At 34.5% G+C, this 15998-nt stretch overlaps 2 protein-coding genes across 2 annotated transcripts in view; one reads left to right on the top strand and one right to left on the bottom strand.

The window, feature by feature from the left end:
- Window positions 1–6965, bottom strand: part of LOC111044402 (AT-rich interactive domain-containing protein 2-like) — a 120246-nt gene extending 113281 nt beyond the window's left edge. The window contains exons 1-2 of the mRNA XM_039439448.1: window positions 6269–6965; window positions 3312–3405 (exon numbers count right to left, since the gene is read on the bottom strand). Of these exons, the coding sequence (XP_039295382.1) occupies window positions 3312–3405; window positions 6269–6360 (186 nt within the window). The 5' untranslated portion in view covers window positions 6361–6965. The remainder of the gene's footprint in view (window positions 1–3311; window positions 3406–6268) is intronic.
- Window positions 6966–10231: 3266 nt separating this feature from the next.
- Window positions 10232–15211, top strand: LOC111044409. The gene is made up of 4 exons (XM_039438874.1): window positions 10232–11015; window positions 11881–12638; window positions 13285–13392; window positions 13868–15211. The coding sequence occupies exons 1-4, from the start codon at window positions 10736–10738 to the stop codon at window positions 13985–13987; spliced, it is 1266 nt and encodes a 421-aa protein (XP_039294808.1). The 5' UTR covers window positions 10232–10735; the 3' UTR covers window positions 13988–15211.
- Window positions 15212–15998: the final 787 nt, after the last annotated feature.

The following is a 15998-nucleotide window of genomic DNA, read 5'->3' as shown; positions in this document are numbered from 1 at the left end:
CATGAGGCGTCGAGGAGGTTTCACAGACGAAAATAAATTACAGAGAGTGTATAAGAATCTCCTCCTCGGTACAAATTGTATATTCGGCAATCGGATGTTCATAGTGACGAATTGGAAAAATTCGCGAGGGAGTATGAACAAATAAAAGCAGAGGAGAAACAGAATACAATTCGAGAGTTCACATGATTGAGGACACGAAAAAGATTACAAGGCTCAAGGTTGAGACAGTTATAGCCCCTACTAGTAACAGACCATCTCTTAGTGAATCTGAACCCATGGTGGGCAATACAAGAGACCGGGGCACTGGAGATCACACTGTCCCGATATCCCACCATGTAAAAGGAGCGGGAAGAGAGCACTGAAATGTGTCCTGTGATGTGCAGAAGGAGAATAAAACTCCGAACAAGACAGCAGTGATGCGAACGGCACACATGATTCCTGTGATTGAAGAGTCATCAAGGGACAACAGACTATTCATTACTGTGACAATCGGTGGTAAAAAGTGTCGGGCATTGCTAGATAGTGGCGCTGAAGCTAAAATATGAGTAATGAGGTTTATGAAGTTCTCCGAAAATAGGATGATACGGAGAGAACCGCACGTCACCACGCGATATTAGCTGATGGACGATCTACCCCATTAAATGGGAGCTGACAACTAATGTAACTATAGGACAAATCACAGTTCCACTAGTGGCGTCTATAATGGAAGGACTTGGACAAGAGTTGCTATTAGGCATGGAATTTATGCGTGAAAACAGAGTGAATATTCACACATTCACGAGAGAGGTAGAGTGGGATCCTCCCCAACTGAATCCTACAAGTCTGCTAATAATGTCGCGATCTCTCTTATTGGGGACTAAGATAACAGCAGTCCCAACAATATCAGCTGTACAATCCGAATCTCAGGACAACAAGGATCGCGACAGAAGGATGTTCAGCAGGATGGTTTGAACAGAGTCGAACCCAATGCCTTGATTGATAGCAAAGCAGAGTTGTCATATGTTCCAAGGCAAGCATCCTGGGGCAACATAGTGATGGATCACAGGAATGACATGACTGACTCTGAACGCCAGGCCACGATTCATGCCCCAGCCACCAACACAAGTGGTGAATCCGAGAGGGATGTGGAAGAGTCAATACCACCCCCTACTGTCATGGATGTGGAGGAGTCAATACCCTCCTCAACTGTAATGGATGTGGAAGAGCAAACGCAGTCTTCAACTACCAATGAGATAGTCCCACTGGATCCCAGACCAGGCCCATCTAAAAATATGGATCTGGTGCTGTGCCACCGCAACACAACACCAGGCAAGCGCAGAAGAGCAGGTCGACCACGTATAAAAGTCCGGTTACCAGATGGACGATGTAAATATGTACCTGTGGATCAGGTATAGATGACGATCATAGTGGAGGTGTACACCTCTTAAGGTGATGCCTAGATGGCTCACGCCTTTTAAGGTGGTGCCATAGAGGGCTCCGAACACCCCCCCCCCCAAGTAGGAGTGGGGTGTCACAAAGTAAAATTGTGACGAGAAAATAATAAATAATATTATTGAAAGACGCTCGGCTATCAGCAAGGCTAGCCGACCGCGGAGATAAGGAAGGTACCGATGGCGCATCATCTTCCGCGCATCAAGACGATTTCCACCGCCTCTGGCGGCGGCTCACTCCATCCCCTCCACTTTGGGGGAGTATATAAAGGCCGGACGAGCCCCAGACCACAGCATTCCGCTCACATCCTTCCTGCTCCTTGTATAGCGGCCCGTTGGCTGCCGTACGTCCTCGACCTCCTGCCCTGGTACAGCGGCCCGTTGGCTGCCGTACGTCCCTAACCTTCCATCTCCCTAGGGCACAGCGGACCGTTGTCTGCCGTCCTGTCCTCCCATCTACCTAGGGCACAGCGGACCGTTGTCTGCCGTCCCTGTCCTCCCATCTCCCTAGGGCACAGCGGACCGTTGTCTGCCGTCCCTGTCCTCCCATTTCCCCAGGGCACAGCGGACCGTTGTCTGCCGTCCTGACCTCCAACTCCCTAGGGCACAGCGGACCGTTGTCTGCCGTCCCTGTCCTCCCATTTCCCCAGGGCACAGCGGACCGTTGTCTGCCGTCCCTGACCTCCCATCACCCTAGGGCACAGCGGACCGTTGTCTGCCGTCCCTGTCCTCCCATTTCCCCAGGGCACAGCGGACCGTTGTCTGCCGTCCCTGTCCTCCCATTTCCCCAGGGCACAGCGGACCGTTGACTGCCGTCCCTGACCTCCCATCTCCCTAGGGCACAGCGGACCGTTGTCTGCCGTCCCTGTCCTCTCATTCCCCAGGGCACAGCGGACCGTTGTCTGCCGTCCCTGACCTCCCATTCCCCCAGGGCACAGCGGACCGTTGTCTGCCGTCCCTGTCCTCCCATCTCCCTAGGGCACAGCGGACCGTTGTCTGCCGTCCCTGTCCTCCATTTCCCCAGGCACAGCGGACCGTTGTCTGCCGTCCCTGACCTCCCATTCCCCCAGGGCACAGCGGACCGTTGTCTGCCGTCCCTGTCCTCCCATCTCCCTAGGGCACAGCGGACCGTTGTCTGCCGTCCCTGTCCTCCCATTTCCCAGGGCACAGCGGACCGTTGTCTGCCGTCCCTATTCTTCTTCTCCCCAGGGCACAGCGGACCGTTGTCTGCCGTCCCTATTCTTTCCATCCCCTCAGGGCACAGCGGACCGTTGTCTGCCGTCCCTATTCTTCCTTCTCCCCAGGGCACAGCGGACCGTTGTCTGCGTCCCTATTCTTCCTTCTCCCGGGCACAGCGGACCGTTGTCTGCCGTCCTATCCTTTCTGTCCTTCCTTTTCCTACTCCACTGGAGCGGACCGAGGCCGTAAGGCCGATACAAAATTACATCAAAGTGGTGTCATCAAGAGAAGAGAGCGACCTTCACGCCGTCAGAAGCACCAGGAGGTGCTGTTCACGCCAGCTGAGGAACAAAGAATGAGTCTTTCATTGAAGTTTTTGCTTCGAGTCAAGGAAACTCTTTCGGGATACAGTAGTTTCCATGCAAAATTGTGAACGAATAAAATAAATGCTGAGTTGCAACAACCGAGATCAAACTTAGTCCCGGATCAGTTATTTTCTACGTAACTGATCATCCAAGACCAAATTCAGTCTTAGATTAGTTTTATGCTGAGTAATTAATGATCAACGAATAAATTTAATCCTGGATATGCTGAGTAGATGTGATTAGTAAATCATGATAATCAAGTTAATCGGCCCCAGTTCTTGCAACACAGAATTTTGAATAAAACTACATAAAAAGAATAATAAAATATTGTGCCTACCTTATACCAGCCTCCTCTCCCAGTAATAAGTACGTAGAGCAGGTACAAGTCTACGTCAGCTCCATTGATCTTTGGAGTACGTTTTATAGGAGTCCTGCGAAATAAAAATAAATCTTGATAAAATTTTACACATATTGATTTAGTGGAACGTCTTCATAATAATTAATAAAATTGATTTCATAGACAGCCACACTTTACTGAAAGGTTTTTGCCATAAAATATGTTGAAGGAAAAGACCTTGCTTCTGTAAGTTGGAGTACTCAATAGTAAGTTAATCAATTTCTTTAATTAGTATAATATACATACAATAAATAATTACTAGTGAGTTACCGTAATCAATTTCTTCAATTAAGATAATATATTCAGTTACTGATAATATATTCAATTTACTATTACTCAACTCAGTAAAATTTATTTCTTGGTCCGGAGAACATCGTAGGTAAGTCCCTCTTACCATTTTTTATGGGGCCTAAAAATATAGGCAATGGAGTACAAACTACTTTAGGTTACCTTTATTACTTTTTGATAGTGGTGGAATATCTAAAACAACTCTTTCTTATTTTTAAGTCTGTATTTTTATTCATTTCAAATAAACTACCTACTCAAGTTTAAATGTACAAGGAATGAAGTGAATTTTCAACATAACAAAAGTTGAACAATATACTTCAATGATCAAATATTCATAAAACTTTACTGCTAATTTTTTTCTGAAAAACGAACGTTCTACAGCATCACAAGAATCGATACATTTCTTAGATAAGCCACAAAAAATATATATCTATTTCAACTGCGGCGGCTCCATAAAATATGATTGCTTTTGACATAAAAAATTCACATAAACCAGATGATGCTCTGTCATGAATTCTTACATGGATGATATGAGTGTGTATATATACATAAACGAAAGGAGAGGTCATATAATATATTATATGACAGACTTCTACCAACAGAATAAATTTATATTTTCAGAGGATAAGGGTTTTTTTACATCGATTTTTCTGTGAAAAGGAATAATATTTTTACAAAAAACAGGGTTTTGAAAAAAGATTGATCAACTTAAACTAATGGTTGTGATCTCACATAATTTTGTTCAATGAGTTTGCATAACAATGAGGTGAATTCAATCCAAATGTCAAATTTTAAACATGTAATTTGATGAATAATGAATAAAATCTCGATTTTGAAAGAATGAATAGAAAGAAATCTGAACAAAATTTACAATAATTAAATTGACTACCGTACTATTTAAGTTATCTAAGCCTATATATTTCTTGTTGAAAAATATAATAATTGCTTTTTACTATTGAAGGTCTCTACGATTTCCATGTTACCAATCAATATGCCCAGGAAATGTATTGGATTTGTAGTAAATAATTGGGTTTCAATACATTTATATTGAATAAATTATAACGTTTATTTATTTTTTGAGTATTTAATTAGGAACCAGGAATTAAATTAGTCAGTATTCAATCTATCACAGGAATGAGATAACTTTTGAAAGAATTGTTTTGAGATAAGAATGATTTTAGTGATCATTAAATAAATTTCAACCAATATCACAGAACCCAAAGGTTCCTGGTGAAAGACTTATCAAACTCTCAGAGAAGATAATAGATTCAAAATATTTTTACAAAGATAAGCTGTAACTTGAATGAAAAGTTTATTTAATGCAGAATTTACTGATACAATTGACTACCCTACTGAGCAATAAATAAAATCTGATTTAATGTATAGTAGGCCTACTTAATATTTAATTTTATGTATCAAATCAAGTATGTAACATTGGAATACATTGGCTACAAATAAGCCAGTGTAAAATTATAATATTTATTGTATAGGATAATAAAATAACTTGAAAATAGAAGTTGATTTTTTGCAATTATTAAATTTTATAAAAACAAAAAATTATAAGTTAAGTAAACATTAAAACAACAGCCACCCAAAGTGTACAATGATCTGAAATCTTATTTCATTTTTAATAATAAAATAATTTGAATAAACAAATATGAGTTATGCTATTTACTCCAACAGTTATTTCCTCACCAAACTTTCGTTTTAAGACACAATAAAATCAAGGTAGACATTTGAAGTGAGAGACAATATAAACATTGCAAAAAATACCAAGATAAACAATGAATAAGTTGAATTTTACACTTTAAAGCCAGCCAGATCACTCGATATTATTATTATTAGTTATACCTTTCATTGATAGGTTACTTAGTTTAAACTATGTTAAATTAAACTAATGGCAGTTTTCATTAGTATGTCATTAATGTAACGTTAATACTACCATTATTATAAATAGAGATTACGGTAACAACATTAATTGACTAAATTGGCCAATCCACAATGAGTCTTGATTTGAAGACATAAATTAAACTGGTAAATGTATTGTATTACAGCGTACCTAATAGGCTTGAAATATAATTGTATTTTAAAAGAATACAGATTTATGAAAACACAGATTTAGTGTAATTTTAATTGTAAACTATACTAGGATATAATTTGGGAGGTAAATTTGAAGGCCAAAACAGGCTCTGCTTAGTTTATTTTAATGGATCAACTATGAAAAAGGAGAATATATCAGACCTAGGCCTAAAAGATAAAGTTATTGAAGGTTATAAACAAACAACTTTAGACTACTGTAGGTTAGCCTACAACTACACATAACAAACACGTTACGCTTGAGAAACCTGGTTTAAAAATCTTTCAGAAAATAGTTAGGCCTATTTAATAATTGATTAATTCAAGAAGTGGATAAAGTAGGCTATTAATTCAGTTTGAAAACAGTAGAATGTGGTTTTACTTCCAACATTTTTGGTTTGGACAAGAGGCTATGGTTAGGTATGGCTAGGTGTTGTAGAAGAAGCCTTAGATATTATACTGAGTTGAAATTGTTGGCTAATATTGTAGTGTTTGAAGAGCAGCTAGTTGTAAATGTTTAAAAGTGTACATACCCTCGACTTTCGTGGAAATGTTGAAGATCCTTCAGAAATGTATCCCGCTCCCGTTCATATATAGCTGGGTCTTTGTCCAGTATTTTGGCCATAGCGAAGCACGAACACAACTTCTCACGAATCCACACGTGTTCTATTGATGCATTGGCCCATCGAAACGGCAAAGTCGCGTAACACAAACATAGAAACCACTGTAATCACTGGCAGTTTAGCAGATACCGACCGAGAGTATTGTTCCAAGGGCCCGCACAAGCTCAACTACAACTAGGTTGCCTCAGCCAAATCCATCCACACGAACCGCTTTCACAGCAGATTTTGCCAGCACACTAAACAAATCATAACAACAACTTAGGCGATAAATTAACAAAGCTACAAACACCAACATTACACCGAAAAACTACATTTTCCGACGACGCAAGGCCCCAAACTTGTGAGCTATTTTAATACGTGTGACACCAAGCTGCTGGGAGTTACACACTAACATTCAAAATGGCGTCTCTGAAGGCATTCGGCACATGATATACTAAACAACACAACCAATTATTAACGTAAAACACAACTGAGGCCTGGAATTTAATTGATAATTGGGGTTTATTTGCGAAAATTGGTGCAGGTTTCGCGGAGGGGATCAACAAAACGACGCCGCGCCGAACATAAAGAAGGTTTTTCGATAATCCCGTTAATGCCAGTTGTCGCCGCAGTTGATAGACAGCAGCACCGTACGGAGGCAGTAAACTCGCGCAACCAATCATAACTGAAATAATCGTATTACCGAATGCATTCGTCAATATTCCTCATTTTGATGTCTTTTTCATTTTTCTTTCGGCGGCAAAGCGGTTAATTCAAAATATTCGCTAAGTAAAATAGCTCAGAAAATTAAATGAATTGTATTTTACTCACAAATACTCGAGATATATTCTCCAATAAATACAAAACACAGTTTTACACTACTTAAATAATATTTTGATTGAAAGGGGAGAAGGAAATGAGAAATTTTCATGAAGCTCTACATAGGCCTTATATTTTATCGGTTTTTTCTTTTGAAAATAAAATTAGTTTAACTTGATCATGATAAATGACAAATAATGTTAAAAATTATATTGTACTATCAAGATTTTGGAAAAAAAATTTCAGGAAAGTTTTAAGTTAAAAGCAAGGAATTTAAGTTTGAAACATGGATAGAATTTCAGTTTTTCAATTCAATTGAATAATCATCAATCAACTATTTGTATCAGTTTAATGAGGATAAATACATACTTATATATAGCGTATTAACTGTACTGGGTACTTAATTACCGGTATTCACCTTTTTTATTTTTATTGATGCCAACTTTTTACAATAAATGTAAGTTACTTACGGTAGAGCATGTAAGTTATTTTGGAAATGCATAGATTGAAGGTCTAAAAATTAAATGAGTACCGTATTCTTAATTGAAAAATTCGATAAAATTCATATTATTTTCAGCCTATAATCATTGAATTGGTTCAATTTTTCTTCATCTTTGCTTTATTTTTATTCAAAATGCAACATTATATTATCAACTTACTATATACCGTACATATTTTTAAACATTTTTGTTGTTATATTACACAAAAAATAAACAATTTCAGATTTGAAGATTATTACAATCTTTATTGCTTAAAGCTACTAATAATACTAATATATGAATTCATTTTTTTTATTAAACTCTTATTATTCAGGATAAAGATTGAAAAATAATCTTGCAATATTAGCAATTGAATTTGAATTTTTATATCAAGGGATTCGGATTTTGGAGAATGTAAAACTCCTCCTAAATATGTCATGTAGCCTTTCCACTTGAAATTTTAAGCAATACTTCAATGTTTATTAATTATTGATCATGTATAGTCTGATATAATAGGGATGAGATAATTGTGAGTATAATTGAATAATGAACCTATTCTTACTATTGTACTTACTACAAAAATTGAATTGTACTTGTTACGAGTACTGTACTCATTAATTATTATAAAAATAGTTTGAAATTGCTACAAAAACATACCGGTATCGAATCAAAAAGATTCAATGTACATTTGAGAGCAATAAAATACGCTAAATTTCAGATGTACAGGCTACATGATACTTTCAGGGAGACTTGTATCCTCAAAAATGTAAATTATTTGAAAAAATCCAAATTGTAAATTCAATGTTAAACACATAATTATTAATTGGTAGGCTAATGTAAATGTAGCCTTTGGGATAATTCATAAATAAAGAAATGATGTTTCAATATTATTGTGTGTGTTTTCATTCACATCTATTTGATGACGTCTCATTGGTTTGAAGAACCAAGACTTTTGTAATCCATATTAATATATGAAACTGTTCACACAGGAGCGAGAAGACGTCTCCCTTGTTTCAATGAGTTTCAATTTGTTCGGATTTCTCGCCACTTTCACTACTCTTGTTCTCTTTCCTATATAAATACCCTCTCACTCCCCACCGACCCCACTTGACCAACTCTCCCCACCCCTTCAAATTACTCCTCACAAGACGCGCAGAATCCTCTGATTATTTTGTCGCTGAGTTTCATTGAGTTCAGTTGGTGTTGAGCGTTCAACCAACTGAGACGTCCCCTTGTAGCTTCATATTTAAATAAAATAAATAATAATTTATTCCATCATAGATTTCGTTTTACATCCATTCTATGACAGTTTTGGAAATTATATGACTACTTTGACAAGTTACGTGGTCATTGTTACTTTTTTAGTAATTTAGTTTATTGTGATTACTAAATAATTGGTATGACATATGGATAAATTTTTGTACATATATTAATAATAAGGATTAGAAATGACTAGAGTTCTGGTCGGTATTTGGAATAAGAATAGTTAGGACTCACCTCGCTCCTGTGTGAACAATTTCATATATTAATGTGAATTACAAATAGATCAGGGCTTGTAACAAGTTATAAATCATCTCGTCCCAGGGTAAAACAGTCTCAGGAGTCTCATAAATTGATAATTTTTACAAAAATCTGTAAGGATTTGCATTTAAAGGAGTAAAGGCATACTGATGGAGCCTTGTGTAATTGGCAAAATAAACCTTCAATATTTATCTAAGTTCATGGTCTATATAAGACCTGATGGGAATTTATTTACATAAACCTCCAATCCTATGTAAGTCGGTCTATAAGGACTTCATTCAAAGGATGGTAGCATATTCAACCTTTATTCAACTTTAATTAAATCTGTAAGTTGCCCTGATAGCTCCATAAATCTGAGATCATATTGTGAAGCTGGGTTTACACCAAAGTTAATAACTTAATCCTTATAGATTCTATTAGTATGAACGGAACTTGACAAACACATATTATGTTCATCATGTGTGTGATCAGTTATATTCAATCTAATAGAATCTATAAGGATTAAGTTATTAACATTTTGTTAATAACTTTGGTGTAAACCCAGCTTAAGAATCATTAAAATAATTTCCTCTTAAGGAAAGATTTATTTCCTTATATGTTATATTTAACATGACGATATTTCTTTGCATAATAGGCTACATTCAAATAATAATTTTAGAAATCACCAAATAATGACTACCGGTACATTATTTCTGAGCAGAAAAATGAAACTCTATTTCAAGATCCATAATATGTAATGATTTTTCATTAAAATTATTTATTGTAAGTGAAAACTTCTTATTAATATATCTTCCTAATCAACCCGAATACAAAATGTTCAGTATAATTTTGTGATTTTTACAAAAGTGTTTTCATAATCTCATTTGGACTATTTTAATCAAAATTAGGGAGAGTTTTGGGTTTATCCTGTTGATTCTCTCCCAAACATCAATTTGATATTGTGATTGTGAAATGTAATAAATAAAAATAAAATAATATTTACTCAAACGAATTATGAGATTGAAGTTGATAGAGATAATAGTATAAAATACAGCAGATTATTATTTTGTAGCACATAAATTTTACGAATAATTTCGATTATATTGAGCTTGCATTAATTTGAAATTAATTACAAAAACTGTTAATAATAACACTTTGAAACGTTTGGAAAATCATATAATATGTAAAATAATAAATATATCTTTATCCATTACTATTTATTTCTAAATCAATCATGATAATATTACAGAGTTTTAATAAGTAATTTGGTTAAATCAAAGGCAAGTTTATTACCGGAACGTTGCAAAAAAGTTGAAATTGAAGACTAAGGAGAGTTGATAAGAAAAGTTTGAAAAGACTGATAAAAAGGGTTCATAAAAACATAAAATAACTAAATAACTGTCGACATCTGTTCACCCAATGAAGTCAGTAGAGTGTAAACAAAACAAAATCTTGCAAGTTTTTGAATTTATTTAATTGCTGTGATTAAGAGAAAACAAAGTAATAATTAAGTTATAATTAAAATTATAAAATTAAAAAAACAATTTTTATCTTCTTAAAAATGAAGCTTGCTTGTTTTTGAGATAATTTTTCTGTGATAATGGAAAATGGTGATATAGTAACTGATAACAGTGTCTTACCTCAAGAAAATAGATTACAGTTGAACATTGTAGAAGATAACAGAAGTGATAATTTGGTAGAAACAAACAAGTTGGAAGCTGATAACTTACTTGAAGAGGAACGTGATAAAGATGTGGAGGAAAGGGAAGAGAGTGAAAATGTTTCTGTTCCATTTTTTGGAGGGAATCTTAGTTTGGCACAAGTTAAGGAAATGCAGATACAAGCAAGAAAAAGGTCAAAATTTTCGACAAGGAATATTGGTAAGTCAGATTTGTCTTTGAAGTTAAACTCTTCAATTTCTATTACTATATTATACTTGTTGGAATAATTCATAAGAGCTTCATCATATTTGTTTATTTATTTTATGACTTTTATTAATATTTTTAATACAATAATTTTACTGTTTCAAATTTAATGCTTTAAAAATAAGCTTTCAAACTAGATCAATACCTAGTAATGTTTGCTACTTGAAAATATAATTAAGTTGTGCATCAGAAAACCAAGAAATATATTCCAGTTTATGTGAAAAAATAATTTTAAATACAGGGTACCTACCTACTAATAATTTTAATAATGCCTTAAATTTAAATCTACTCAAAATTTATTTCCATTTCAACAGTATTTTTAAATAGTAATCAACTTCCCATATAGAGAGACCTTAATCAGAATTTGTCAACGCCGTTTCTACACTCTATTTACAACAATAAGAAGATAACTATTGAAAAAAATAGGTACCTAATAGTAATTTAATGTCTATAACAACATAATTTTTGACAAATGTTTGTCAAAGCTGGGATAAAAATAGTTCTGGGCCAAGACTGTTGTTTTATAGGTAGATACTCATTTATTTCACTATCCATGACGAACTGCAGGTAATAATCCGTTTTTTGAACTATTTTAAACAATACTACAGTCTAATTGTTGTTTTATCTCATATTATTTTTATTATCTGTAATTTGCATTCACAAATTAATGGATGAATGTCTTGTTTGTTTGTAATGTAGCCTTTTTTTGTATAATGTTTAGTGTAATCATGACGGATAATCATGAAGGATATTTGATAAATGAATAAATATTATTGTGTATTACCAAAATTGAATCTTCACCTTCTTCTGAATTTTACAGATTTCTGTAGCATAAAAAATGACAGGACTACAAACCAATTAAACAAATCAGAGCCTATCAACACAGCATCTGTTCTGGATTTTAGTGAAAATTCTTCTGTATATTCTGTGAGAAGTTTTGGAGGAGAAAGAAACAAAACCTATTTTGAGAGTAGAACAAAGGAGAATCTTGACAAAACATGCCACAGTGCTGGTGAATTGAGGATAAGAAGTTTTGATGAAAACAAACGTTTCAAAAGGAAAACTTTTGATGGCTTTGGAAAAAGTAGAGTTGAAAATAGGGGAGTTGAGAATTTTGAAAGACGTGAATATGAAAGTAGAAAAATTGTGGATTCAATTGAGAATAAAGACAGAAAATTGAGTGGGGTGAAAACATCTTACTTGGAACAGTACAGGAAAAGAAGAGAGAAAGAAGTTCCAGGGTCTCTGGGAGCAAAATCGGTTTCAAGTTCTCAATTATCTCTGAATTTATCATGCTCTACCCTCAAAACAGATTTCGACGAAAGAGTGAGTGAGGTGGGAAGCAGTTGTCTCTGTTGCTCTTCCAGTGACGAACGACTTCAAAAAGAATTATTGACGGACAGTGATGTCAAAACGCACTCCAGCTCGTTTGTTAGTTGCGAATCGAGTGTGAGGTCGAACGAAGATGGTAAAGAGGAATTGATGGTGAATGAAAACGTGAAGGAGAAGGAAGTAGAAGAGAAATGTGGGTCAAAGAAGAATAGTGTAGATGGAAAGTCTACAAAGAAACAAGAAAAGGTACCTAGAAAGAAATATTGTAATACTTTTTTATTCTTAGTAATGTTTTTGTTTGAAATTGGTTAACTAGGTAACAACCTACTTCTCTAAAAGCCGTTCGCACAGTAACAGTTTCGTTTAACTCGAACCTATCAAAAATGTTGAATTTATTTCTTCATTGAACTCTCCTCTATCCTTAAACTATCCGCCTTCTATATTTATGAATAAAATTCATTATTATGTCATACTGATCATGATAATTTATTGATGACTCATGTCGTTCATTATTTATTTATTTTTTTTGAAAGAAAGAAATATTTATTGCCAAAATCATTAAACAAACTTTACAAATGTGAAAAATATAAAAATTTTCATATACAATACATTGCAAAAACTTAAAATTAAAATATTTCACATTTAAAAATCGATTATAATATTATCATTGGCGTTACCAGCAAAACTAAGTAGTTTGAGCGATGGCAACGAGTAATCAGTCGGCTATAATTAGTGGCTTGAGATTCAGTCGAAAATAGAAAAAATATAATAAAGAAAAAAGAAACATATGGAATGTATGAAAAAACTAGAAAAAAAATAAAATCTCAATCCGAAAAGAAGAAGAACCAAGAGAGCAGAAAAACATGCAACTAATAATAGATATTTCTTTCAGAAAACAACAAAATTAGATAAAGAAGTCAGAAAACCAACCAAGAGTCCTCTAATACCAATGCGATTGGCAAGATCACTTGGTCCAGATTTGGAAGCTATCAAACCTAAAGTATGTAACTATAAGTTCTACTTTAAAAGTAGGCTTAGCCTTTTACTTGAGTTGTATATTATAAAAGATGATACAGTAACATATAAAGAATCAAATCTGTTTCATCTTCTTGTTTACACATGAACAGTGTGTTGCCTCATATTCTGAGACCCGTATGCAGAAACTAGAAACGGAGAAATGTCAGCTGTTCGTTTAAACCCCGTATGAAACACATTATGAAAAATGCAAGCATATCTACAAGTAAACGTCGTTTAGCGGTAAACGTAGATTGTGCATATGGTCCTAAGTAACCTCAGTAGCAACACTCTAGCTAGTACAGTAGCCTCATATTCTCATATATAAGACAAATTGAGTTATTTTTTAAAGTTTTAATCTTCCAATTACCTTTTTCTAGGGTTTTAGGAATAGCTTTCTAGTCTACCTCTTATTATTTTTCTAGACACAACCTCCTATTATTCTAGTCTTGCGTTTTCAGTTGACTGCTCTACAGAAAAGAAAAGAATATGGAAACAGGATGAGCTGTCTCAATCGAGAAAATAATCAACTAAAACATATTTCTGAAAGTAATAAAATAATGGTAAGCAGTCTATTGTGAATCTCACTTCAAATTGTTAGCAGTGGTTGAATTGAATAGTTACATTCTTATTATAATTGCATATTCTTCAAGAATAGCAATCGATAATGTTGATGTTATTCATAAAGAATGATGACTGTATCAAGTGAATCTTTGCTTCATATGCCAGCTTTACACAAATCATCAAAGCAAATCATATCCCATTACTTTTCATGAGCTAATATTCTTGTATTTCATTTACTTACATACAACAGATTTTTTATTCATTCACATACATTAAATCATTTTATAAAAAGGCATGTAATCTTAGAATGGTGTAATCTTGCAATGTCATTTTGAAGGTAATTTAAAATGTTTTCCCCAAATCATAAATTTGTATCATCGTATTTACTTATTCATCAGTAACATAGCCTAAAGAATAATCATACAGAGTGACTGGGAAGAAAAACAGCCTTGCCATTACCATTTAATCCCCGAATTATTCCTATACTCCGTGCAGAATTACTTCTTACTGGGATGGACATGCGCAGCAGAGAAAGCATACAGCGGGAGGGATACAGAGGCGCGATGTTGCCGTTTTGAAGCGGCCAGTGTTCTCCAACTTCTAGTGACTGTTCATGTGCTCCTGCTACACATGCGAAGTTTCCTGTCTGAAAGCAGTCAGACGACTGACAAATTGACAACTGCGCTTCTACCTATGACTATTAATCACTGTAATTAGCTGATCTTCCTCCATTTCTCTACGCCGCATATTCCTCCTAGTCAGAAGTAATTTTGTACGGACTATAGAAGCTATTATACTAGAAAATACAACATACATATGATACATTTATGTTCTATTATACTAGAAAATACAACATACATTTATGATACATTATGTTCTATTATATTAGAAAATACATACAATACATTCCCATTGTATTTGCTGGAAAAATGATTGTTGAACATTATAATGCACAATAATTACTAACTTCAATGATAATTGAATGTTTAAACAAATAATATTAAAAATTGTACTATGCATTCAAGTTATTTAATTTTGAAGTGAAAATTGTTGTGATGTGAACCTTACTCCACTTTGGACATTTTATTGGACTAAATTTAGGAACAGAAAAAATTTAGGGTTAGATCATGTTTTTTCATTCCGTTATTGTAAGTGATATTCAATGGATAAATAAATTAATTTAAAGGCAAAACATAATGTTTGCTATAGTCTATTCTGCTTTTACATTTCTGTTGTATGAAAATAATCTCATTAGTATTGTAGAGTAATCTCATTTTTATTGGTATTCACAAGGAAAAGTTAATGACCAAATTATGTTACCCCAATAAATTAGGCTACAAATGAACATTTTCCAATAATTAATCAAGCAAAGTAATGAGATTTAACAGGTGAGCTAAATTACCATTTTATAGATTTTACACTTGATAGTATCAAGAGTACCGTAAGATTTTCATGAGCTCACGAGTAATGAAAACCAACTGCATGAGACATGACAAAGCATGTTATTGTCAATATCATTAATAATTGACAATGATTATTGATTTTAAAGCATCAAATGAGAAGAAGAAGATGAAGAAAAGACAGAGGAGAAGTTGATGATAAAAAAGAAAACAAGAAGATGAAGATGAAGAAGAAGAAAAATAAGAGGAAAAGAAAAATAAGCAAGCTCCTCGACTGGGATCTATCAGGCTATAGTGAGGTCCACGTTATAATGGCAGGGTGTAATTTGCAATGGTGATGCTATCCTTGTCTATCGTTCAACAAAGCAGATGGCGCTATCTCTTTCACGCATTGCGATGTTGCCACATCGTTTATCAACAATGTAGAAATTCAACTAATTGACAAAATATTTTATCTCAATCATGAAAATGTATTATTATATCTTTAAAAAATATATTTTCTTGACAAATAAAATAAGATTAACTATTTTCAACAGTAATGAACGTTCAATAAAAATTGATCAGATATACCAGTATCAGCTGTTTGGGTGGCAAGGCTGAGATCTGGCAACCCTTTTCTCCTATCTTC

The sequence above is a fragment of the Nilaparvata lugens genome, chromosome 12 (assembly GCF_014356525.2).
Source record: "Nilaparvata lugens isolate BPH chromosome 12, ASM1435652v1, whole genome shotgun sequence".
Taxonomy (NCBI): domain Eukaryota; kingdom Metazoa; phylum Arthropoda; class Insecta; order Hemiptera; family Delphacidae; genus Nilaparvata; species Nilaparvata lugens.
The sequence above is the reverse complement of the archived record's forward strand: the minus strand, read 5'-3'. Positions and strand labels throughout refer to the sequence as shown.

Excerpts from the sequence above, each read along its gene's own strand:
- LOC111044409 (XM_039438874.1), top strand. The coding sequence starts at position 10,736 with ATGGAAAATGGTGATATAGTAACTGATAACAGTGTCTTACCTCAAGAA. Across the intron at positions 11,016-11,880 it reads ATTTTCGACAAGGAATATTG|ATTTCTGTAGCATAAAAAAT; the intron begins GTAAGTCAGATT and ends TGAATTTTACAG. Across the intron at positions 12,639-13,284 it reads CTACAAAGAAACAAGAAAAG|AAAACAACAAAATTAGATAA; the intron begins GTACCTAGAAAG and ends TATTTCTTTCAG.